The sequence below is a fragment of the Sodiomyces alcalophilus genome, assembly GCF_042370955.1.
Source record: "Sodiomyces alcalophilus JCM 7366 unplaced genomic scaffold ACRALscaffold_2, whole genome shotgun sequence".
NCBI lineage: Eukaryota > Fungi > Ascomycota > Sordariomycetes > Glomerellales > Plectosphaerellaceae > Sodiomyces > Sodiomyces alcalophilus.
The window spans coordinates 2,321,745-2,342,902 of NW_027263533.1; the positions used below are offsets into that span (position 1 = coordinate 2,321,745).

Here is a 21,158-nt window from a genome sequence, read left to right on the forward strand (position 1 = left end):
TACGCTCATTACTCCAACACACTCGCTCGGAATGCGACAATCAATCCTCCCGGTCGAGGAAGATGCCATGTACCTGGAAGTCTTCTAACGCCAAACCCCGTCCTGAATCCTAACTAACGCCTTCAAGTCCACTTGCAGGTATCTGAACCAAAGGCATACATCTATCTCCTTCCGCCATAGTACATTCAGCATATTATCGAGTACAAGTTGTAGGGCTTTCAAGAGGGCGGGGAGTGGTATGCAATACCCCCAAGAACGATTATAGCGAACTCTCCAGGGCCTATATCGAACATATAATATAAGCGCGGCAGATCTTCAGCCACATCCGAAGGCTGGCGGAGGCATGTGACCCTTATATCCAACCTCGGCAGGGCAATCTGTCGGAACACCGTGGTTTTGTGCTGGCATTGTGGATGATATCATTTCAGCAGGGGCATAGATCAGTTCTGGAGACAGGCTCCAGGACCCAACTCCCGACGCCAGAGAGGAATAACAGGGGTGGAGGGCGCCTCAATGGTAAGAGGGGTGATTCAGAAGCTGTACGTCTGTTTCGTGCGATCATGCATTGCCTGGCTCTTCAAGCGTGTCGACATGCCACACGACATAGTTCGGGAGCCCGACGACCTTGTAGCCGGCTCTCTTGGCCATCTTGGCAAAGCCCTCCGTTTCAGCCTGGTTCTCAAAGGCATAACACGGGAAGTTGATGCCTAAGACAGATGTCAGCGGCGCTTCATGTATATGGGCTGGAACATAAAACGATGATTAAGGATTGTCCGAACCTGATCGATGCACATCGGCCTTGACCATAATGCTTACACCTCCAACGCCGTCGAGTTCGACTTCAACGTGTTTATTGGCGTGCCGATCACCCATTGTCGCTAGGTACGTCCTGCCTGTGTCGACCTCCTTGTATCCTACCAATGCAATGTCAGTTAAGAAAGCGTGTAAGAGGGTGCATCTGCCACTGAATTCGCTTTACCTTCAGCCAGGATAACGTCCTTGGGAAGGGTGTTCGTGAGCTTAATTCCCTTGGGGGACTCGATCCAAGAGTTGTAGTCGAAGCGGCCTTCAATGTCGACGCCATCCTCATATCGGTGAAACCAAATATCTTCCCGGGAGAGTTAGCGCGCGCGGAACTGCCAAACGTGTGTTGCACGAAGCAGAAGACCATGAGCAGCACGTACTGGGAACCAATATATCGACGTCATGGGCGACAAAGTCTTCAATGATGGTGGGAGGGTTCTCTTCAATGTCGACGTCCCTCCAGTACACCCAAGAATGTTCTGGTTTCAGGGCCGCTGACAGAAGGTAGTTCCGTGCCCGCCCCAGGGCTTTACGTCGGGGTCCCTGAGCCTCGTAGGAGTGACGTTCCTTCACTTCCTGGCTCAGTTGGAAATGGAAGTCCTTCTCGACAATCATGGTGCTTCGGAAAGGCGCCGGGCCTTGTTGGAGGCGGTTGATCTCGGCAGCTAGCACGGCAAAGGTGTCGTCTTCCGAGTCACCGACAAGGAAGGCCAAGTCGATGAGGTGGTGCGGGTACGTAAGTTCCACGAGCAGCTCAAAGTATTTGGTCAAGAATTGAGCGGCGTCCTTGAGAGGAGTAAGGATGAGGACACGCTCCTCGTTGACGATGGCATGGGGCGTGGACTTGATTGGATTTAGGTTCACGTGCTGAATTGTAGTAGCGTTGACTTCGATGGGAGCATGGTGGTTGAAGATGACGGGGGTCTGGAGGTGTCTCGTCCATGCCACCCGTTCGTTGGTAGACATGTCCATTGGGGCTTTTGGGGGTCCCCAGCAGTAGAATCTAGAGAAGCATTGTGCGCTTGTTAGGACATATGGGTCTCAAGCGGCAAGGTAGGACGCCCCGGCATTCGGGTTGTCGTGACGTGACAAACCTATCCATCTTATACGAGGGTGTGCCAAAGCCTCGCCATAGCAGTAGCAGAAAAGCCGAGACAGCGAGGCAAAGCAGCAGTCGTGATCGAATTGCGATCAGCCACAACCCCCGGGGGGATAGCAATCTTGACTCTGACGCTTTCCATGTGGCATTATGTTTGGGAAGAACCATCCTCACTCGCTCTGCGCAGGGCCAAGCCCTTGATCCGCCCTCTGTCCTTCTCTTCCGACCAACTAGGGAGCCAGTTTGTGTGGGCGCAAGACTCCGTGTGCGTTTGGAAGAACACCTCGGTTAAGAGTATTGAATGCTGACGACGTGACGGCACGGGAGAGAGGGTCGGAGCAAGGGTGTAGTCCAGTGTCGTTCCACGTCGTTTGGATTTATATTGTCAACACCCCCTCGAGCCCGATTCTGGCTTGACTAATCGCAGCCAGAACAACAGTCTGCGCCGTCTGTCCGGGGATGGGCGGGACAATCGAGGCTCTGATAGAACGGTAGAGAGTATCGACAATCGGGCCACGGCAAACCCGAGTTCGGGGACAAGTGCCGAGTTCGATGGCAGGACAGTCGGGAGGACGATGTCAGAGAGCTGAAACCTTGGAACAGGCGAGGCCCAACAACGACCTGGATAGGCGTGATGGCGGTGTATAATACGGGCGAAGGAGTAGCCTCTGACAAGATGATGAGAATAAATAAAGCGTATATATTATGCGTCGCCGAAGTTGCGGTGCTGATTGTCGAGCTGTAGAAGATGTACCGCCAGGTGTCTCATTCAGAAAGTTGGATGGGTACTTGATTTGGTAATTTACCTGGAACCAAGCAGCAAGGTTCTACCAACGCGCGGCGCGTGTACCGGCATCTAACAAAGTGTACAGGGACAGCCTGGCGCCGGACCAATCGTGCTCCGTGGAGCTTAACTAGGTATAAAGCACGGTGCCCCAACATGGGATTTGAAGACTAGTGCTCCAATCGCATGAAATATAGCATGTCAGTCGTGAATTATGCCCAAACCAACGCCCGTCCCTTTGGATAGGTAATATTCGTAAACCTCGCACGAAGTACGAAGTGCGTAGTTCTCTATAATTACTTTCTTCTGTCTACATCACTTCTTCTACTTTCCCCTCAGTAAAATAACAATACCTACCACGATGGACCCCTTCTTAGCTCCAGCTGGTGTGGGAGGACAGAATGCTGATATTAGAAGCAGGATACATAAGGCAGGTGTACATGATGCACACTGTACTTTGATGTCCAGCTCAATCCGTCCATTTATAGGTAGGTACATAGCATGCAAAGGCGCATGACAGAGCCTCAGCTTACCGGGAATTCCGGATTCGAGCTACTAACTACAGCTTACGAATGCTCAACGCAGCCGATATCTTCCCTTCTTCTTGGAATATGCACCGGCCGTTTAACACTCACTTCAGAAAGAATGGCCTTCATCCGAAGAGCACTAAGTCTATGATTCGATATTTCCTGGTTTGCTTACTCGAAACTCGTCACAATTCATTTCCGTCTCAAAAGATCATCATACGGCGAACGGCTACATCGCCAGCCTGTCGTTAATCTTGGTGGCAAACGTATCTCCTTTCCAAGGTCGGCATTGTTCTCTTCATCCGTACCATCAGCCATGACAGCTATCCGTCGTTCAGCCCGCCTCAGCGCCGCGGCTCGAACCAACATAGTCCCAGCCCACGTGTCGCTTCTTTCGCAATCGGATCCAGAAGCACCGGCGCCAGCACCGCAGTCACGGAGGGGACGGAAGCGAAAGATTACCGAGGCAGAAGATACATCTCAAGAATCATCAGCATCGTCGCGCCCGCACCTCGCCCCGCCTGTCACACCCATCAAGAGACCGACGCAAGGAGGTGCGCCTGCGGCCTCGACTCCTTCTATGCCCCCTGAGACACCCACACCCAGCGCTGCCAGCCTTATCGCCGAGCATGCCAACGGCACGGCAAAGAAAAGGCCGCGCACGGCTGCCGTGGCTCGACTCGCCGATCCTAAATTCACCAATGCCCTTTTGCTATCGCCCGAGACGTCACGGGTCGTCGCTTCCAAACCTACCATCCGCGAGACGGGCCCCGAGTCGCCGTCCAAGCCGCCTGGTGCGGGCCCCACGAAGCCTTCACTACCTACGTCAACGATGACAACAGCAACCATCCTTGAGGAGGCGTGCGCGCACCTCATCCGCGTGGATCCCCGCATGAAACCTCTCGTGGAGAAACACCACTGTCGCATCTTCTCGCCCGAGGGGCTCGCCGAGAAAGTCGACCCGTTCGAAAGCCTGTGCAGCGGCATCATCTCTCAGCAAGTCTCGGGGGCCGCGGCCAAGACCATCAAAGCCAAGTTCGTCGCCCTCTTCGATGGCGCGGGCGGCCGATTTCCACACCCGTCGCAGGTGGCGGGCATGCCCCTGGAGCGGCTACGGACGGCGGGGCTGTCGCAGCGCAAGGCCGAGTACATCGGAGGCCTGGCGGAGAAGTTTCTGAGCGGCGAGCTCAGCGCGCAGTTGCTGGCTGAGGCGTCGTACGAGGAGGTGGTGGAGACGCTGACCGCGGTGCGTGGGCTGGGTCGGTGGTCCGTCGAGATGTTCGCGTGCTTCGCGCTCAAGCGGATGGACGTCTTTTCGCTGGGTGATCTCGGGGTGCAGAGGGGCATGGCGGCGTTCATGGGCCGGGATATAGCGAAGCTCAAGGCGAAGGGAGGTAAGTGGAAGTACATGTCGGAGAAGGAGATGCTGGAAATCTCGGAGCGGTTCGCTCCCTATCGCAGCGTGTTCATGTGGTACATGTGGCGTGTTGAACAAACAGACATCAGCACGCTTGAACGGTAAAAGGGTCCATTTGGGTGCTCAGAACATGTTCATGGTATTTTCAAACTATCACGTTGACAGATGTCGACTTGGACTGCCATTGAGGGCTGGCATTGGTGGTCCATTCCGTTGAGTCTAGTAACTACGGGTAGCCATGTTGAAGAAGGATACGGTCCAGTAAGTCAGCGGGCGTATACAGGCCAGTTCTGCCGAACAAATGAAGCATACGAATACATCAAATTAAGCACCCATGGTGTTTTGTGATTAGACGTTCGACATGGAATTCGACAAGTATTGATGAGGTAGGCCAAGACAAACTTGCAGTTCGCGGGATGAACATAGAAAGAAAACAAGACGGGAAAAAAGCCACTGGAGTCACGAAGAAAAAGCGTGGCGGGTATGAAGGCAAAACGGATAAATGACATTGTTCCATTCAGCTCTGAGCCTCTGGTTATGAAGACGAATACAAGGAAATGGGACGATAGCAATACAACGTACGCAGTCTCAGAGTAAGCACATACGTACACTGGTAGACTACCTTGTAGGTACCTACGTTGTACGCTATGGATATTGGTATCTGTACTGGCTGAGCACTCATGCTGGTTGAATGATACAACAAACGTGAGAAAGCCGAGGCCAGATGGCATCGATCGCAGCGATTCGAGTCATGCGTCATCGTTTCGCTTGAACATTGAAATCGGAAGCTTGTATACAAAGTACCTAGGTAGCGTAGTATCAATGAAACACCACGAAATGTTCCCCAATGGCAAAGATCCACCGGCCAGTACCAGTACCTACCATAGGTACCTACGGTAGTTATGCAGTACTTCGTATTGAGCTTCAGCTGCACAAACCGAACAGGATTTTCCGTTGCTGTGCACGAGTCGGAAGAGCGCCAGTAGGAAATGAATGAAGTTCACGGTTAATGAGTCTAGCCAAATTGCGCTCCAGCGTTGCTTGCGGGACCGGGAATGGCGTGGTCATGCAGGCTCTCATCCTGGACTCCGTCAGGTTAGCGTATTACTAACAACGCGCTCGGGGTGTGCTCAGTGGGATGCATTGACGTCGGCGATGGCACACCAAAATAATGTAAAACAGAATCTGGCCAAACGCTGAGTGAGAGAGGAGGCGAAGAAGATTGTCCATTCCGCGCTGTCTCTCAACTGTACATGTTCGTTAGGCAATGCCAGTGCAGTCCATCAGCGTCAGCATCTCCCGTTTCATTTACCTATTTCGTCAACGGTCGTTTACTTGGATATTATCGTCGCTTAAACGATTGTTGTTGTCATCCTGACTAGCTCAAGGTACGGAATTACGATAATGACTTGGGAACGAACTCGGTTGCACGTTGGCCAACGCCCGCTGCGACATTTGCCCCTGACGTCCCTGGTCAGAATTCTCCTATAGAAACCTGGTCTACGGAGTACAGACGGGGCGGGGAACCCAACTTCATGGAGTCTGGCGAATGAGAATTCACGTTTGGCTTATAAAGACACTCCCTTTACCCCTGGGCGAAACCCAGTCCTGCCGCACTTTTAGATCATGCTACTCGGTACCTGCGCTGTACAGTTGTTCAGCTGTTCGCTGGCTGGCTGCAGTCGCCCGCCCCCTTTACTGCATTTCCCGGCCAGTCCACCCCAAAACCTGCCAGCTTTTTAGGTTTTCTGCCCCTTCTTCCTTCCTTTCTCTCGGCGACAACTTCGTTTTCGACCTCCTGTGTGGCTTTTTCTTGGTTTTCGTACACTCGTTTTACACCCAAGGGAATCACATTCTAAGTCTCTCGCTCGCTATTTCCCTCTTCCCACTTCTTCTTCACTTTTTTAGACCAACAACGCAACTACACTTGTACACAGGTATGTATATCACATTCCCTACGATTACTGGATTTTCTGCCCGAGGAATGTGCCTGGCAAGATCTGAAGAGGACGGCCAATTGAGCTTCAGAGAGGGCTCGTCGGCATGTGCTTCGGTTGGCCTGGCTTCCCGTCGATGACAAGCCAGAAACTTCGTGTGTTATCCATTTGCATCCACCGTCCTTGCTATTTCCCAAAACATTGAACACCATCTGTCCCAACACACCATCAAACGAACCCCACTGCCGAACAATAACCTGACGTCCTGCCACTCTCACCACCGCGCTGCTGAACCTTTTGGTTCTCTCCTGAAGCATAGGGACCGTGGAAAGAAGGAACAACCGAGGAGACGCAACTTTGTTTGCCCAGCCTTGGAAAGCTCCAAAACCACCCAACCCGTTTCATTATCCCGCCCAGAAACAACAAACACTGCGAAAACATCCTCCCCCAAACTTCAGACGCAGCAGTGTTCAAACCAGCCCTTCATACTCTTTTTCTGCTACCCTCGACATCAACTTGTCCATATATCTTTCTCAAAACCCAGCTATCTTGGACCCGGCGTCTCTTCTCGTTTGGCGTATTTCACCCGCTGACTTTGGTTACCTGTCCGATTCCAGATCTCTCAACAAAACTAGACCGCAATGCATGCCATGAAGCTTGCCCCCGCTCTTGCGGTGCTCGGAGCGCACCTTGTGTCGGGTAAGTTGTCACATTGCAATTAACTGCCGCTTCTTGGAATTGCATATTCTGACTACAAGTTACCTCATATAGCTCAGTCTAGCATTTGCTCGACGGCCACATACACCATTACCGATGCTGCACAGGCCACCAACATCCCCTGCCGCACTATGCAGGGTTCCATCGAGGTCTCCCCCGATTTGACTGGTGTTGTAGCGCTTGACGGTCCTGAGACCATCAAGGGCGACCTGATCGTCAACAATGTCACCCAGCTTGTCAGGCTTTCGAGCAACACTCTTTCCGCAATCGAGGGCAGATTCGAGATGTCCGGTCTGACCGCCCTCTCCGAGCTTGAGTTCACCAGCCTGGCGTCTGTCGGCGAGATCCATTGGCTCCATCTTCCTTTCCTCGGCGAGTTCGCCTTTGGCATTGCTGGTGTCACCGAGGCTAAGAGTGTTCGCGTCAGCGACACCTTCCTTGGCAGTCTCGATGGCCTCAACCTGGCTACAGTCGATTCGCTCCACATCAACAACAACAACCGTCTCGTCTCGTACAGCACCCAGCTTGCCAACGTCTCCACCATTCTCGAAATCACTTCCAACAACCCTAACCTCAACATCACCCTTGCCAACCTCGTCTGGGCCGAGGAGATCAGAATTGGCAATGCTGCTAGCCTCGAGGTTCCTTCCCTCGAGGTGGTCAACGGTTCCATGTACCTGGACCAGAACTCCTTCGAGTCGTTCTCTGCTCCCAACCTGACCATGGCCGACAAGGGTGCTATCTCTTTCACCAACAACACCGAACTTACCAACATTTCTTTCCCCCAGCTCGAGAGCATTGGTGGCGGCCTCACCATTCTCAACAACACCGCCCTCGACAAGATTCAGGGCTTCCCCAAGCTTGAACAGGTTGGCGGTGCCATTCTCTTTGGTGGCGAGTTCACTGAGTATGTTTTGTCCCCACGCACCTGCACATCCGTGGCCATTATATGCGGTGCCGTCTTTGTGCTAACAAGTAACTCTTTAGTGTCAAACTCCCTGCTCTCAATGATGTCAAGGGCGCTTTCGACGTCGTCAGCACTGAGAATATCCAGGACGTCTGCGAGGAACTGGGAGACTTGGAGAAGAGCGTGGTCCAGGGCACCTACAACTGCGTTGGCGAAGAGGATGATGCCAACAATGCCGAGTCCAGCGATGGCCGTGGCGGCAGCGGCGGCGGCAAGTCGGATGATGAGAATGCCGGTATCTCGCTCCGCATCGAGATGAGTGGCCTTGCCATCGCGGCCGCCGTTGTCGGCGTCACTCAAATGCTGCTGTAGAACGGTCCTTCGCTGGAAACATGATCTCGGGTTGGTGTGGCGTTCACCATGCATTCTTTGCTCATAGTTTTCTACTGTACTTTTGTTTGCCTGGCGGCTATCGTTTCTAAGCGGCTACTCTTTCTTGTTCACGAGGAAACCGTTTAGACTTAATACCTGGATGATTGGGGACGATGGTGTAATATGGTTTTTAATGTCTTAATTCGCTGTGACCGCTTTTTCCGTGACAACTTGCAGTATTGCCACGACTGGACATATCTTGCCGCTACCTCTCGCCTAGAACGTCTTGGCCGTTACCGAGTTCTATTTATTACACTACGGACTCTTCAAGAGCCCTCAGGCCCGATGCTGGCGGTTGTGTATTATATGTACACTCCACCGTTCGTATAACGGGCGGACTTGTTCTCCCCACTGTCAATTGTCTTGAGCCCGGTACGCAGCGTCATTGTACGACGACAAGGAGACCCAGCGAGCCAAAGGATGTTGGCTTAACCAAGCCAAATCCATCACCGATAAACGCCTTGTTCAAATTTCTCAGTGTCGTAGAAACTTGGGCGAACAGTGTTTCCGTTGAAGATGCGGCCGTCCAGCTCGTTAACAGCCTAACGGATGGGCCGGGGTCAGTCAGCATTATCTCCGTTGGCTTCTTCCTTGGGCTTGCAGTACGTCCGTCGCAGGGATGTGAAGGGGGAAATCGGGAAGGGGAGCAGAACGTACACGCAAGGCTGAGACCTGGTCTGTAAATTTGATGAAGACTTGGCGGTCCTCAGTGTCAATGTAAAGGCGCTCAACACGGCCGTACTGGAATCAGGGTGACCCTATGTTAGTTACGTTTCCTTTACGGAAAGGCAAAAGTAAAGCACCGGTAGTTGGGCATGATGAACAACAACGAAGACTCACCTTGTCACCACACTCCTCGCCAATCTCCTGTCCAAGTCCATTGGCAATCTCGCCCTGGAGGTCATCCATGCCTTCGAGCATGTTACGGAGTACGATGACCTCGCTCATGGGTCCAAAGCGAGAGGGCCCCTCGTCCTTTCGTCGGCCGCCGAGGATGCGAGCTTTGGCGGCTGGTTCGGCCCAGCCGCCGCCCTCGGCGTCGCTCTTCTTCTTGCGCTTCTCGACCTGGACGCGCAGCGGGTTGATGATGCCCGACTGGTCGGCGCCCAGACCGGAGCCCTTGGTCCAGCCGTACTTGGACATGAGCCTCTGCGCGAAGCCGGCCTGGCCTGGGCGATTGGACCGCGGCTGTTGGGCTTCGGGGGCATCCTGTTCTGAGTCTGCAGCGCTGCCTAGGCCGAGAGCCGGAGGGGGGGAATAACCCTCGCTTCCGTCTTCTACTTCTTCTTTTTTGCTGGCAGGCGTAGGTTCAGGCGGATGATATCGAACGGGCGCACGGGATATTGTCGCAGTGTCTGCAGGCGGTTCGACGGGAAGATCTGTGGGAGGCGGTGGGGGAGGGGGTGCTGCGCCGGATAGGGCGAGGCGGCGAGCGTAAGCATCATCGGCCGTCGCGTCGAGAGCAGGGGATGCAGCAGCGGCTCTGGGAGGGGATGGAGGAGGAGGAGCAAAGGCATAGTTGGGAGGCGGAGCAAACTGGTCTATTTTCCGACTCTGTTAGTCTTCGAGGGACGTTGTGGAGGGAACGGGAAAATGGAGTATAGAAAGAATGTACTCGGCGCAGAGCGGCTTCTGGTGTTCTCTTCCTCATCACTGTCGTCGCTGAGGCTTTTCTGCCGGCGATGTCGATACAGAACGGCCTTCCAGTCCTGAATCTCGCGGATGCGCTCGTCGCTACGCATGTACTCCTCAAAGTTGGTGGGCTTGGACGGGTCGTAAATCTCTTCCCAGTCTGTCTCGAGGTGCTGCTGCTGGCCAATCTTCTTCTTCTTCTTTCGCCGGCCGCCGCGCTGGCGCTTCTCGTTTGTGCCGTACATCCATTCTTCTTCCTCGGTGGCTGCCCAGTCGGCGAGGGTGGTCGTCTTGGGCGGGGCGGGGGCTGCTGGGCCTGTTGAGGGGTTCGCGTTCGCGGTAGGCCCTGCTGAGGTAGTCGTCGGGGGCTGCGTTGATACTTGCGCGGCAGGTATGGTCTTGGGGAATCCGACTTTCGGTTTGGCGGTCGTCTTGGCTTGGGGCCGGCGGATGGGTTGGAACCGAAGAGCTGGGAGCTGTGAGCGGCAGGTCGTAGCGAAACGAAAGGGAGGGTGGGTTAGGAACATGGATCTAGCGGTTTCTTCGCTGCTGCAGAGGCAGCTGCATCTTTCGGATCAATGGGTTCGCCTGACTGTGTGTATCGGACCGGGGCGCTCGAGATACTTGCGGAGGCGTCGGAGGGAGTGTCTAGGAGGTTCGCGTAGAGAGAGAGGCCGCCCCGCGCTGGAGGCGGCGGAGGGGGGGCTGCCATTATGTTTGGCGGTCGTCTCCCTTAGCTCCTAGGAGAAAGTATGGAAGAAGGGTAGGGAAAAGGCAAAAGAAGGGTGGGTTGGTAGGGGAATGATGTGAGGCGGCGCAAGAGGGAGGGTATAAGGTGGAAGTTGCGTAGAGGTGAAGAGCTGCGGGAGCTTGGGAACCCCATATCAAAAGCGTGCACAGGGTACGGAAATACAAGTACCAGTATCAGTACCAGCGCCACACTGTATGTGAATTCCAGAGAGGAATCTAGTGCAGTGCCCCCCTACGTCAATTGTATACTCAGTGCATTACAGCTGGACTCGGGGGTAATTCTACAGCGCGTCTGTCCACGAGGGGCAATATGACTGACGATAAGATATTGGATGCTGCGGGCTGCGACCTGGAAGTGGTTGACAAGTTTCATTAAATTTGATTACACCGCATACCTTTTTTGGGTAATATTGTGAGATACGAGGTATCTTGGACACGGGTATGGTTACATTTCAGGGACCATCTGACATTGTACGACTCTTGCTGAAGCGTCCGGCGATGTGCATGGCTGTCTAGCCTCCAACTTCCCACTGTTCATATGTGTGATATATCGTCGTTGTATGAACATCAACTCCTTCCAGAGTCCTACAGACATATATATAGTGTAGATTGGCTCGGAAAACAGCAAGATCCCAATCTCAGAGCGGCGACATAACCTCTATGAGGCTCTATCCCATAGACCGACCTCAAGCGACATAATCTACAATTTCGCCTTGGGCTTCTCCTGTTTCTGCATCGTCTCGGCAACGATGCGCCGCTGGATCTTGCCTGTGGCAGTCTTGGGCATCGTCTCGGTAAAGTAGATCTGGTCGCGAAAAGTCAGTCAGTCAGGCTTCCCCGTGCTCGGCCGAACGGAGACTACCAGCAGCAGGTAACAATAACAAAAAAGAATAACAATAAATGACAATAATCCCTCACCTTCTTGGGCACCTTGAAGTTGGCCAGCTTGTCAGCCACCCACCTCCGCAGCTCGTCCTGCCCCAGAGTTTGGCCCGGCTTGACAACGACGGCCACGCCAATGTCCTGCCCGTACAGCTCGTCGGGAATGGCGAAGCTCACGGCCTCGGACACAGCCTCGTGGCGCGTGAGGACGTTGTCGAGTTCGATGGGGCTGATCTTCTCGCCGCCCTTGTTAATGAGCTCCTTGATGCGCCCCGTGATGATCACGTATCCATCCTCGTCCTTCATTCCCTGGTCTCCCGTCCGGAAGAACCCGTTTTCCGTAAAGGACGACGCGTTGGCGCTCGGGTTGTTGAGGTACCCCTTGGTCACGTTGTCGCCCTTGATGCAAATCTCACCTTCCGATCCCTGCGGGAGTTCCTTTCCACTGTCGTCCAGGATCCGCACTTCCACCCCCTGCCCGACACCTACCGTGCCAGGCTTTCTCTTGCCAGGCGGTAGCGGGTTGGAGGTCATTTGATGCGCAGCTTCCGTCATGGCGTAGGCTTCCAACACGGGTGCCTTGAACGTCTTCTCCAGCTCGTGGAAGACGGTCGGCGACAGCGGCGACGAGCACGACCGGATGAAGCGAATGGCGGGAAGTGGGGAGGGCACTGGACTTCTGAGGAGGATCTGGTGTATTGTCGGCACGGCTGTGTACCAGTTGGCCTTGTACGTGATGAAGTCCCGCCAGAAGTCACTCGCGGAGAACTTGACGGGAACCACCATGGAGCCTCCCGAGTAGAAAGGAGCCAGCAGCGCGCAGAGCAGGCCGTGGACGTGGAAAAGCGGCATGACCAGCATGGTGCGGTCTTTGTCCGTGAGCTGATACGTCTCCTGGATGTTTTCTGAGCTTTGAGGTCAGCTCTAGGCGCAAAGTCATCCGAAGAAAATTTACCAGGAGCTCTACGCACTCATTGTACGGGTCAGGTTGCCATGTGTCAAGGGTACAACTTTGGGCCTCGATGTCGTCCCGCTACATGTCGTCAGCAAATTTATCGGCACTTTTCCCCTCTCCTGGATGGAAAACGCAAAGCTATTCACCTAGTATGAAGGACCAAGGCAACGTCGTCGGCCTCGGGTTTCAGGACTTGCTCCCTGCCCTTGCCGCGCAGGCCACCCAGGTCCTTGACATCAAGAGCGACCTCGTCCAGGGCGTCGTCCCAGTACGTCTCGGCAACGGCAGCATTGAACCTCTTGGCCGCCTGGACAGCCGCGGAATTGGCGGCGTAAGCGCCCCTGGGGACGAGGACGATGGCCGACTGGATGTCCTCGATGTAGAATTCGAACTCTTCCCGCTTATAGGCAGGGTTGAGCGGCGCTGCGATGCCGCGTTGCCACGAGGTGGCCAGGAAAGAAACTATGAACTCGTACGAGTTGGGCACGGCAATAGATACGGGCGAGCCCTTGGTGATCCCGATGGCAGCCAGCTTCTGTTGGAACGACGCCGTCTCTCTCTTCAGATCCGCGTACGTGGCGGTGAGAGGTTTTGGGCTGGATGGGATGATGATGGCCTCCGAGTTATCGGCGCCCCTGATGGCGCTCTGGAGTGTTAAGGCCATGTTGATCGCAATGAGTTTCGATATTTGCTGTAGTGGAATGAGGCCCGAATCCTTTGCGAAATGTCCTCGGTTATGTTTCGGGCTGAGATTGCCAGAGGAGCGAAAACCGGAGATGACGATACCGAAGAGAGGATATTCCCAGTTCTACGTCCCAGCACGACCGGATAATCTCCAATCTACAAGGTCTAAGACGGACATATGAGAACGAGGCTCTGAGTGAGGAATCAATCGAGTCAATAATGCGATGGCAGGACTCTGTACGTTGTATACACGGGACGGGACGGGATGATCAAGGTCACGTGTTAGTCATCACTGAGGATTACCCATTTCGGAAGTGTAGCTACCTACCTATTAATAGGTAAAGTGAATTCCCCTGTCCTCGATTCGATCCTCACTTTGTCTCTACAACTCGTGCCTTGTATTTTCATGCATCTACTTCATATTTCGCGTGTGGACATGGATCCTACGCGATGCCTGCTGGACCGGACCGAAAGTTCCCGCGGCCGAGGCAACTGTTTTTTCTCATTCTTTCTTAGGCCCAATGTGCATGCGTATGTAGCATCGAGACTATGATCGAAAGTTGAGGGGCGATGTTTCGTGTCCCCAAGCACTGCTGCGGATGCTAAGGTACAGATAACGCAAGTGTCACGCGACCTTTTTCTATTACTGTCCAAGGTGGATTGACACTCCCACCGTACACGTGTAGACTGAATATTAGACATTGTCCAATCCAGTTCACGCACCAATACTCTCGTCTGACGGCTATGACGTGAGTACTAGAAAGACCATCACCAACTAGATAAGCCCGTCGCATGAAGAGAAGATATTCCGATCGCCGGACAATTTCATTACGAAGTACACTACTCCCCAAAGTCACTAGATCTTCAATGAGGGGCCCTCTCGCGAAAGATATGGTCTCATCTTTCGTCAGCGCGAATCCTCTCCGTCTCAAGGTCGGCTATGACGCTCGGGGTAGATCGAGACGAAGATCGCGACCACTGACGTATCGGTGAGATATTACGCGTGACTTGAGGTATGTAAGGCTTCGCTAGGCGTGCAATAACACTGCCTGAATTTGGTAGGCAGGTAATACTGGGTATGAATTGAGATTCGCCCCTCGCGGCACCGCTCTTCGCGGCTGTCTGTGCATATCTGTAGGTAGTAAAATCAAGAAAGTAGACGTTATCCGTGTCTAGAACATAATTTCCCTTTAACCACTCGAGGGATAATTGCGGTGCCTACGGCGGGGATTCATTTTAAACTCCATTTCATTTTTTAGTCTATCCATCTATGCTATGACGGAAAAAAGTGAAGCAACAGGGGAATAAAAACTGAATGCACGCTGGCGCCTCGATCGCTTGGCAATTCAAGTGCCTTGTGTCCGTCAGGATCGTGTGCCGTCTACCACGAATCGCAGCGTACAAAACGGGGGGGCAGGCTACATGAGGAACTCCTCCGTGAGCCAGTGGCGCAAGACCACTTTCCCCTCGGAGAACGTATCCTTCTCCCAGCGGACAATCATGGCGGCGTGGCTGTGGCTGTCTTTGTGAATCCAGACGGGGTACTTACGCCAACCCAGGCTGTCCAGGGATTGAATCATGCGGAACTGGTAAGGCGCGAGGGCGAGGGTCGGCTGGGCCGGAACCGAAATGCGGCGTTCGTGGGCGAGGAGTTTCCGGGAGGCCTCGTCCATGGTGCCGCAGTCGGCGCAGCTTTCGTCCCCGTCGCCTCCGGCCGTGCCGTTGTGCTCGTCCGTGTCGCTAGCGAGGTAGGCCTGGTCCTGGGCGTTGTTGAGCGCCTCGTATGCCTGCTCCATCTCGGTCCGAATCTCGTTGATCCAGAGCGGGAAGCCCCGGTAGTCGCCAATGCTGACGCCGGCGAGGCCCTTCTCGTGGAGGCGGATGCGCTGCGAGGAGCGGAAGTTTTGGATAAACGAGTTTAGCAGGAAAAAGAGCATGCCGACGGGGACGAAGACGGCAACGGAGATGAGGAAGGGGATACGGCGGAGCCACGTCACGAGAGCGGAAGAGATGGAAACGAGGCTCGCGTTCCGGGAGGGCCTTGGCCGACGGCGGACGGGCGCTTTCGGATCAATGATGACATCTTCGTAGCCCGGAAGATAGGTGACGGAGGCCTCGTCAAGGTTGGTGTAAGGATCGGTCTTGGAGATGCACGTGGTGTAATAGACGGCGCTCCGATCGTTGACAATGTTGGAGTAGAGCGTGTGGCGGCGAAACTTCCGCAGACCTGACATGAAGATAGAATTGGGATCAGCTAGGACTGCGAGGAGGGGTTGACCAGTATTGCGGAACTTGTCAATGGTGAAGAGCTGCTGGCCCGAAGCGGAGAGCGTCCGGGCTCCGAGGACGTTCCAGATGTGGTTATGATATCCCCGGAGTGGTGATCGGACACCGAGATGGGGGGTAGCGAACGTGGTGAAGTTCTACGGGGCGTCATACAAGGTCAGCGGACGACGTTGACATTAGACAAGGAGGGGGAGCCATCATTACCATGCACTCTAGTCTGTCAAGGATGCCCTTGCCGTGGAGAAGGCCGACGGCATAGCGTGCGACGAGACCACCTAGAGAGTAGCCGACAATGCTAATCTTGGTGATGTTGCCGCCGCGTCCCTTGATGAGACGAAGTTCTTCTTCGATTTCCGAGCAGACGCGCTCGCCTCCACGCTCGATGCCGTCATACGTGAAGCTGCCGCTATTGCGCTTGGCGAGGAGGAGATAGAGCTTATCGGCTGGGTACTGGGACCGTAAGCTTTTGGCAATGCTAACCATATGGTTGGGATTACCCCATAGCTACGGGCGAAAAAGAAAAGAAAAAAATGTCAGCTAGGGATGTCGCCGAGGAAGGGGGGGGAGGGACACAAAGGGGGCCACTCACTCCGTGGACTAAAACGCAGAGGTGCTCGGCTTCCACGGAGCCACCGGTATAATCCATTATCAACGAATACTCGGATGAGATTAGGGACCGGTCGATGGAGCGAAGAGAAAAGGGTAACAACTTTGGCGAGGCTCAAAGGGGATGGGGTTCAGAAGAGCAGGTGATGGAAGAGAAAGAAGGGTTGCGTCCTTTGTCTCGGAATCCGCAACACCCACTTTCTCCTCGATCCAGCTGCTCTGCTGATTCCCGTCCCGAAAGGCGACGGTGTGGGGACCGGTACGTAGCGACGGCGAGTGGCTGAGTGCCTGTGCCAATTAGAGAGCATGTGGCGGTACAACCACACCACTGAAGATCCCTGCTGGGTGGTGCGATGGCCTGAAATGGTGACCACTGACCACTGACGCCCGTTGCTTGAGTGCCGGGCGGAGGAGTGACGGCGCGTGGAAGACTCGTCTGATAATATCTATTCCATACAGAATTCAGGATTCCCTCTGTGGGTAGAGTAGTGGGCCGTGATTCCAAGTCGGGAGGCAACGCCACTTTTTCGAGAAACCCGTTAAACTGGACAATGTTTCGACACTCTCTGGAGAAAGAAGTAGAAGGGAGGGAAGGGGGGGGAGGGAGGGATGGAGAAGTGTTGAGGTTGTAGGAGCAGAGGCCAAACTTATAGAAGGCCGGAAGAGGGGGGGGAGAAGACAAAAAAAGAGAGAGCGAGGGATGAAAACAGCAAATTCAATCCCGGTAGTATTAGAAGAACATAGAGGAAAACGTTGGAAGTTTACATCTCGTACATATTAGCAGATACACAATGTAGATCTGCTTTTAGGCGGTTGCTTCCCCTCTTAGCTGCACTTTCATGTCATACGTCGTAGTCATCGGCGTCTGACCTCCCCATGGCCACCCATGGCGAGAAGAGCGATTGGCACCCGCCCTACTGGACCCTGGGTAGACTACCACAGCGAGACTAGAGGTTATGCGTGAGACGACTTGCGAGTGCAAGTGATGAAGTGATGTGAGGTGGGCAGTTGGCTTGGCAGAAGGCCGTGTTAGGCAAGTCTTCCCGGCAGGGCATAGATTTTCCTAGCGTCTTCCGTGGATACCCTGGATAACAAGCAGAAGCCATGATGTAGCACGAGCCAGGCCCATGGTGCCCCGTCCAATGACGTAGTATTTATTAGTGGAAATGGGCTGAACATGCACATAGCGTTCCAGACACCATGCTTTCGTAGTGTAATTAGTAGAAACCAATTGATAACAGCCTCTTTTTTTTCTTCCTCCCCTAGTCTCGTATCCGCCTTCACGGACCGATGGTTACAACGTACCTAAAACAGCGATCCACTTTGCGAGGGGTAAGATGATAGTTATTACAGACCATCTTCTAGTCTATTACGATTCAGTCCTTTTAGTCTATGGAGGTCCATTCGCCAGCTGCAATGAGAAAGGGAAATCGACGTGGCGTCAGACGCTGATACAGCGCACATACATAAATTTGCGACATCCCTTTTCCATGTTGATCTTTTATAAAAAAAATCAGAAAGAAACCCCGGACAATCCCTCCCACTGGGGTTATTTGTATTGCTAATTGCTAATACATTGCTCAATTGCTATTATGTGATGGAAAAAGGACGTTTCACCGCCGGTGCGTCTTCAATGGAAACAATCCACCGACCTTCAAAGAGATCAGTTTTCGGGCCAATCTGAAATGGTACTCTGTGTCTACTTCGTACCTGTCGTAGAAATTCGTCCGTGTCTTGTACTGGGAACTTTCATATTCAACTCGAGGAACTTCGATTGGGAGACAACGTTTGTACGTCGAACCTTACCACATTATCAGTGCACAGACCAATCCGCTACCCCTGCGGCTGATATACTTAGTAATCAACGCCGCAACGACCTCGAAATCTTAACTTCATCCCATCTCGCTCCAGGTAAAAGCAAGTTCTTGACATTCTCCTTCTTGTCGATGGCGGCCATATCCACGAAATTCTACAAGCCCCTGGCACAGCGCCAATGAGTCGGCCGAAAAGACACTATCTTCGAGTCTGATGAATTTCATTGACTCCCTTCATCAATCAGCGGCTTCTATTTCCAAGACTGATCAAGTCACCGGTCACCGCCCTTGCTTGCCTTAAGCCCTCTTGAATGCCTACGTTCAGTCCATATTGCATGCCACCCCGGCAAGTAAACAGAGCTTTACAAAGGTTCGCCGCTCGCCTCCTTCCAAGGCGCAGCAGTATCTATCTTAATTTGAAGACGGGCCACTAGGTCAATCCCATCATCAAAGCTCTTTGTTCAGTTCTGCCTTTGCATACGCATACCTGCCCCATTTATATCAACTCTAATCCACCAACTCCCCTCGTCTCGTCCTTGCCATTTACCTTGAACTCCCGTCGCTTTCTCTCCTCTAAACAAATCAGGAAGGCGGCATGTCGTCCTTCCTGAGCCTCAAGCACATCCCATGTCCAGCGGGCAATAAGTGCGCGGCATTTCAATGTCTATTTGGACATGGCAATGAAAATGGCCCCCGAATCACTGGGGCAGGATCTACTCGGACTGCTTCTACAACGCCATCAGATGTACCCTCTCCACCTCGTTCGGGCCTGAGTGAGAACGGCCACGACCCGGCCTCGTCCCAAGACGGTCCCAGGAAACGGCAGAAGATAGGCCAGGGCACCGCGAGGCCAGCAACTGACGAAAGAACCTCGGCACCTACCACCACTACCGTATCAGCTACCACTGCGTCAGAGAAGCCCGTCATTCCAGATACGGACCTGGCCACGAAACCTCCGAGTCTCGCTAGACCTATTTCTCCACCGCCTTCACGTCGTCTTTCCTCGTCTTCGAATCGGCCTCCTGCGACGAGTGAGGCTAAGGAGAAGAATTCCAGAACACAGCCAACGCACCGTGCACTGTCATCGTCGTCCACTTCTTCGCCAGAGCCTGCAAAGGGTTCTAAGGTACGGCTATCAGGCTCGGACTCTGCACTTACCCCGGCACCTTCGAAGGTGACAAAGGCGGGTCCAGTGGCCACCCCCCGTTCTACTACGCCCAATTCTAGTGCATCCAGTTCTGCACCTCCTAAACCCAGAAAGGTAGAAGCGCTCAACCCTCGCCTTCTCAGGTCGGCTCCCGCGAGCCATGAAACGCGGGTCAGGCTTGTGAAACTTTTACACGCCGAGCTCAAGCGACTCAACACCGAATTGAAGAAGACTGCTGCGGACGGCGATGCTGCGCTCGTCCTCTCCGACCAGGAGCTCATATGGGAAGCACTCGATCAGGAAGAAAACGCGGCTGTTACGAAACCCGCTGTTTATAGCAACAGCCTGAGAAACAGCATCATGAAGCTGAAGCGCATGAAGGTCCAGCAATGGAAGGAGGAGCGCCGCACTCTACAGCGACAATGCGGGGATGATGGGAAGAATCCCGAGAAGAAGCCCGCCGGCACACCTAAGAAGGTTGACACGGGCTTGCAGCCAGCCCAGGAAGTGCAGTTACTACGTCGACTACGTACCTCCATCGATGCCCTGACCGCTCATGGCTACGTCTCGTCCCTGCCCACTGATGCCGAGATAGCCAAGGCTCGCGATGGCATGGAAGCGAGCGACGGTTGGGAAAAGTGTGACCGGTGTGAACGGCGCTTTCAAGTCTTCCCAGGCCGGCGCGGCGAAGATGGCTCGCTCACCTCGGGAGGTGCCTGCACCTTCCACTATGGCAAGACCTATTTCCCGGAGCGCCAGCCAGGCGATAAGTCCAAAAAACTAAAGCGCTATCTTTGCTGCGGCCAACAAGTCGGAGACTCAGCTGGGTGCACCGAAGCCCCGCATCACGTCTTCAAGGTAACCGACCCGAAGCGCTTGGCCGCCGTTCTCAACTATGCCGAGACGCCCGCCAATCCCTCGGTTCCCGCTGATCGAGCCGTCTGCTTCGACTGTGAGATGTGCTACACTACTTATGGCCTTGAACTGGTCCGCCTCACCGCCACTGCCTGGCCAACCGGTGCCACGATGCTTGACGTCTTGGTGATGCCCCGTGGCGAGATATTGGACCTCAACTCCCGCTTCTCTGGCGTCTGGCCGGAGGATATGGCCCATGCCGAGACCTGGAACGCCAAGGAGGTTCCCAGTCCGGACGAGTCCACGGGCGGACCGAAGAAAATGAACATCGTTCCTTCTACCGAGGCTGCCCGTGACCTCCTCTTCTCATTGATCAGCCCCGACACCCCGCTCATTGGGCACGGCTTGGAGAACGACCTCAATGCGGTTCGCATTGTCCACCCAACTCTGATTGATACCGTCCTCCTGCATCCGCACAAGGCCGGACTTCCTTACCGGTACGGCCTGAAGCATCTGATGGCGGAGCGCCTCAACCGCAAAATCCAAATTGACACTGGCAGCAAGTCTCGCGGCCACGACTCGGCAGAGGATGCGCGAGCAGCTGGCGAATTGGTGCATCTTAAACTCATGGAGGAATGGAAGAACATGCAGATGAGGGGCTGGAAGTTGGACCCGTCGAAAAAGGCTTTCGTTGCCCCTGGTGATATTGCTTCTGGCAAAGAGTCCAAGTCTAAGACGGATAAGCTCGATTGGGAATTTCTGGAGGCGCTGACTCGTTCGACAAAGTCGGCTGGCAGCTAACGAGCAGATCGACTAGCTACCTAGCTACCTTGCTTGACTTTCCCTGGGACTTGGAGGCCTTATGACAGTCTCGGTCTTGGGAATATCTGCTTGAGCATGTCTGCAAACTGAATACCAAGGCA

The 21,158-nt window shown here is 54.0% G+C and overlaps 8 protein-coding genes across 8 annotated transcripts; 4 read left to right on the forward strand and 4 right to left on the reverse strand.

The window, feature by feature from the left end:
• Positions 1–558: 558 nt before the first annotated feature.
• ACRALDRAFT_2097694 (glycosyltransferase family 62 protein) lies at positions 559–2,071 on the reverse strand (the record flags this gene model as incomplete). The annotated part of the gene is made up of 5 exons (XM_071022849.1): positions 559–707; positions 780–914; positions 980–1,108; positions 1,185–1,807; positions 1,899–2,071. The coding sequence occupies 5 exons, from the start codon at positions 2,069–2,071 to the stop codon at positions 559–561; spliced, it is 1,209 nt and encodes a 402-aa protein (XP_070876997.1).
• A 1,229-nt stretch (positions 2,072–3,300) lies between these two features.
• Positions 3,301–5,092, forward strand: ACRALDRAFT_1061247 (uncharacterized protein). The gene has a single exon (XM_071016389.1). The coding sequence runs from the start codon at positions 3,531–3,533 to the stop codon at positions 4,734–4,736; it is 1,206 nt and encodes a 401-aa protein (XP_070876998.1). The 5' UTR covers positions 3,301–3,530; the 3' UTR covers positions 4,737–5,092.
• Positions 5,093–7,209: 2,117 nt separating this feature from the next.
• ACRALDRAFT_1080001 (uncharacterized protein) lies at positions 7,210–8,564 on the forward strand (the record flags this gene model as incomplete). The annotated part of the gene is made up of 3 exons (XM_071018968.1): positions 7,210–7,267; positions 7,340–8,192; positions 8,273–8,564. The coding sequence occupies 3 exons, from the start codon at positions 7,210–7,212 to the stop codon at positions 8,562–8,564; spliced, it is 1,203 nt and encodes a 400-aa protein (XP_070876999.1).
• A 506-nt stretch (positions 8,565–9,070) lies between these two features.
• On the reverse strand, positions 9,071–10,783 carry ACRALDRAFT_2040290 (uncharacterized protein; the record flags this gene model as incomplete). The annotated part of the gene is made up of 4 exons (XM_071021041.1): positions 9,071–9,166; positions 9,282–9,365; positions 9,465–10,165; positions 10,240–10,783. The coding sequence occupies 4 exons, from the start codon at positions 10,781–10,783 to the stop codon at positions 9,071–9,073; spliced, it is 1,425 nt and encodes a 474-aa protein (XP_070877000.1).
• A 610-nt stretch (positions 10,784–11,393) lies between these two features.
• On the reverse strand, positions 11,394–13,740 carry ACRALDRAFT_2132703 (uncharacterized protein). Its single transcript, XM_071024046.1, has 4 exons — positions 12,990–13,740; positions 12,860–12,921; positions 11,925–12,793; positions 11,394–11,811 (listed from the first exon to the last, which is right to left on the reverse strand). The coding sequence occupies exons 1-4, from the start codon at positions 13,505–13,507 to the stop codon at positions 11,707–11,709; spliced, it is 1,554 nt and encodes a 517-aa protein (XP_070877001.1). The 5' UTR covers positions 13,508–13,740; the 3' UTR covers positions 11,394–11,706.
• Positions 13,741–13,933: 193 nt separating this feature from the next.
• On the forward strand, positions 13,934–14,728 carry ACRALDRAFT_1092066 (uncharacterized protein; the record flags this gene model as incomplete). The annotated part of the gene is made up of 10 exons (XM_071019593.1): positions 13,934–13,955; positions 14,002–14,021; positions 14,067–14,086; positions 14,116–14,151; positions 14,183–14,201; positions 14,242–14,276; positions 14,312–14,362; positions 14,400–14,516; positions 14,590–14,603; positions 14,666–14,728. The coding sequence occupies 10 exons, from the start codon at positions 13,934–13,936 to the stop codon at positions 14,701–14,703; spliced, it is 372 nt and encodes a 123-aa protein (XP_070877002.1). The 3' UTR covers positions 14,704–14,728.
• Positions 14,729–14,765: 37 nt separating this feature from the next.
• On the reverse strand, positions 14,766–17,018 carry ACRALDRAFT_1061251 (uncharacterized protein). The gene is made up of 3 exons (XM_071016390.1): positions 16,403–17,018; positions 16,018–16,317; positions 14,766–15,950 (listed from the first exon to the last, which is right to left on the reverse strand). Exons 1-3 carry the CDS (start codon positions 16,457–16,459, stop codon positions 14,946–14,948), a joined length of 1,362 nt encoding a protein of 453 aa, XP_070877003.1. The 5' UTR covers positions 16,460–17,018; the 3' UTR covers positions 14,766–14,945.
• Positions 17,019–17,596: 578 nt separating this feature from the next.
• Positions 17,597–21,036, forward strand: ACRALDRAFT_1092068 (uncharacterized protein; the record flags this gene model as incomplete). Its single annotated transcript, XM_071019594.1, has 10 exons — positions 17,597–17,627; positions 17,686–17,751; positions 17,841–17,911; positions 18,027–18,107; positions 18,139–18,205; positions 18,244–18,361; positions 18,396–18,511; positions 18,536–18,603; positions 18,668–18,791; positions 18,824–21,036. 10 exons carry the CDS (start codon positions 17,597–17,599, stop codon positions 21,034–21,036), a joined length of 2,955 nt encoding a protein of 984 aa, XP_070877004.1.
• Positions 21,037–21,158: the final 122 nt, after the last annotated feature.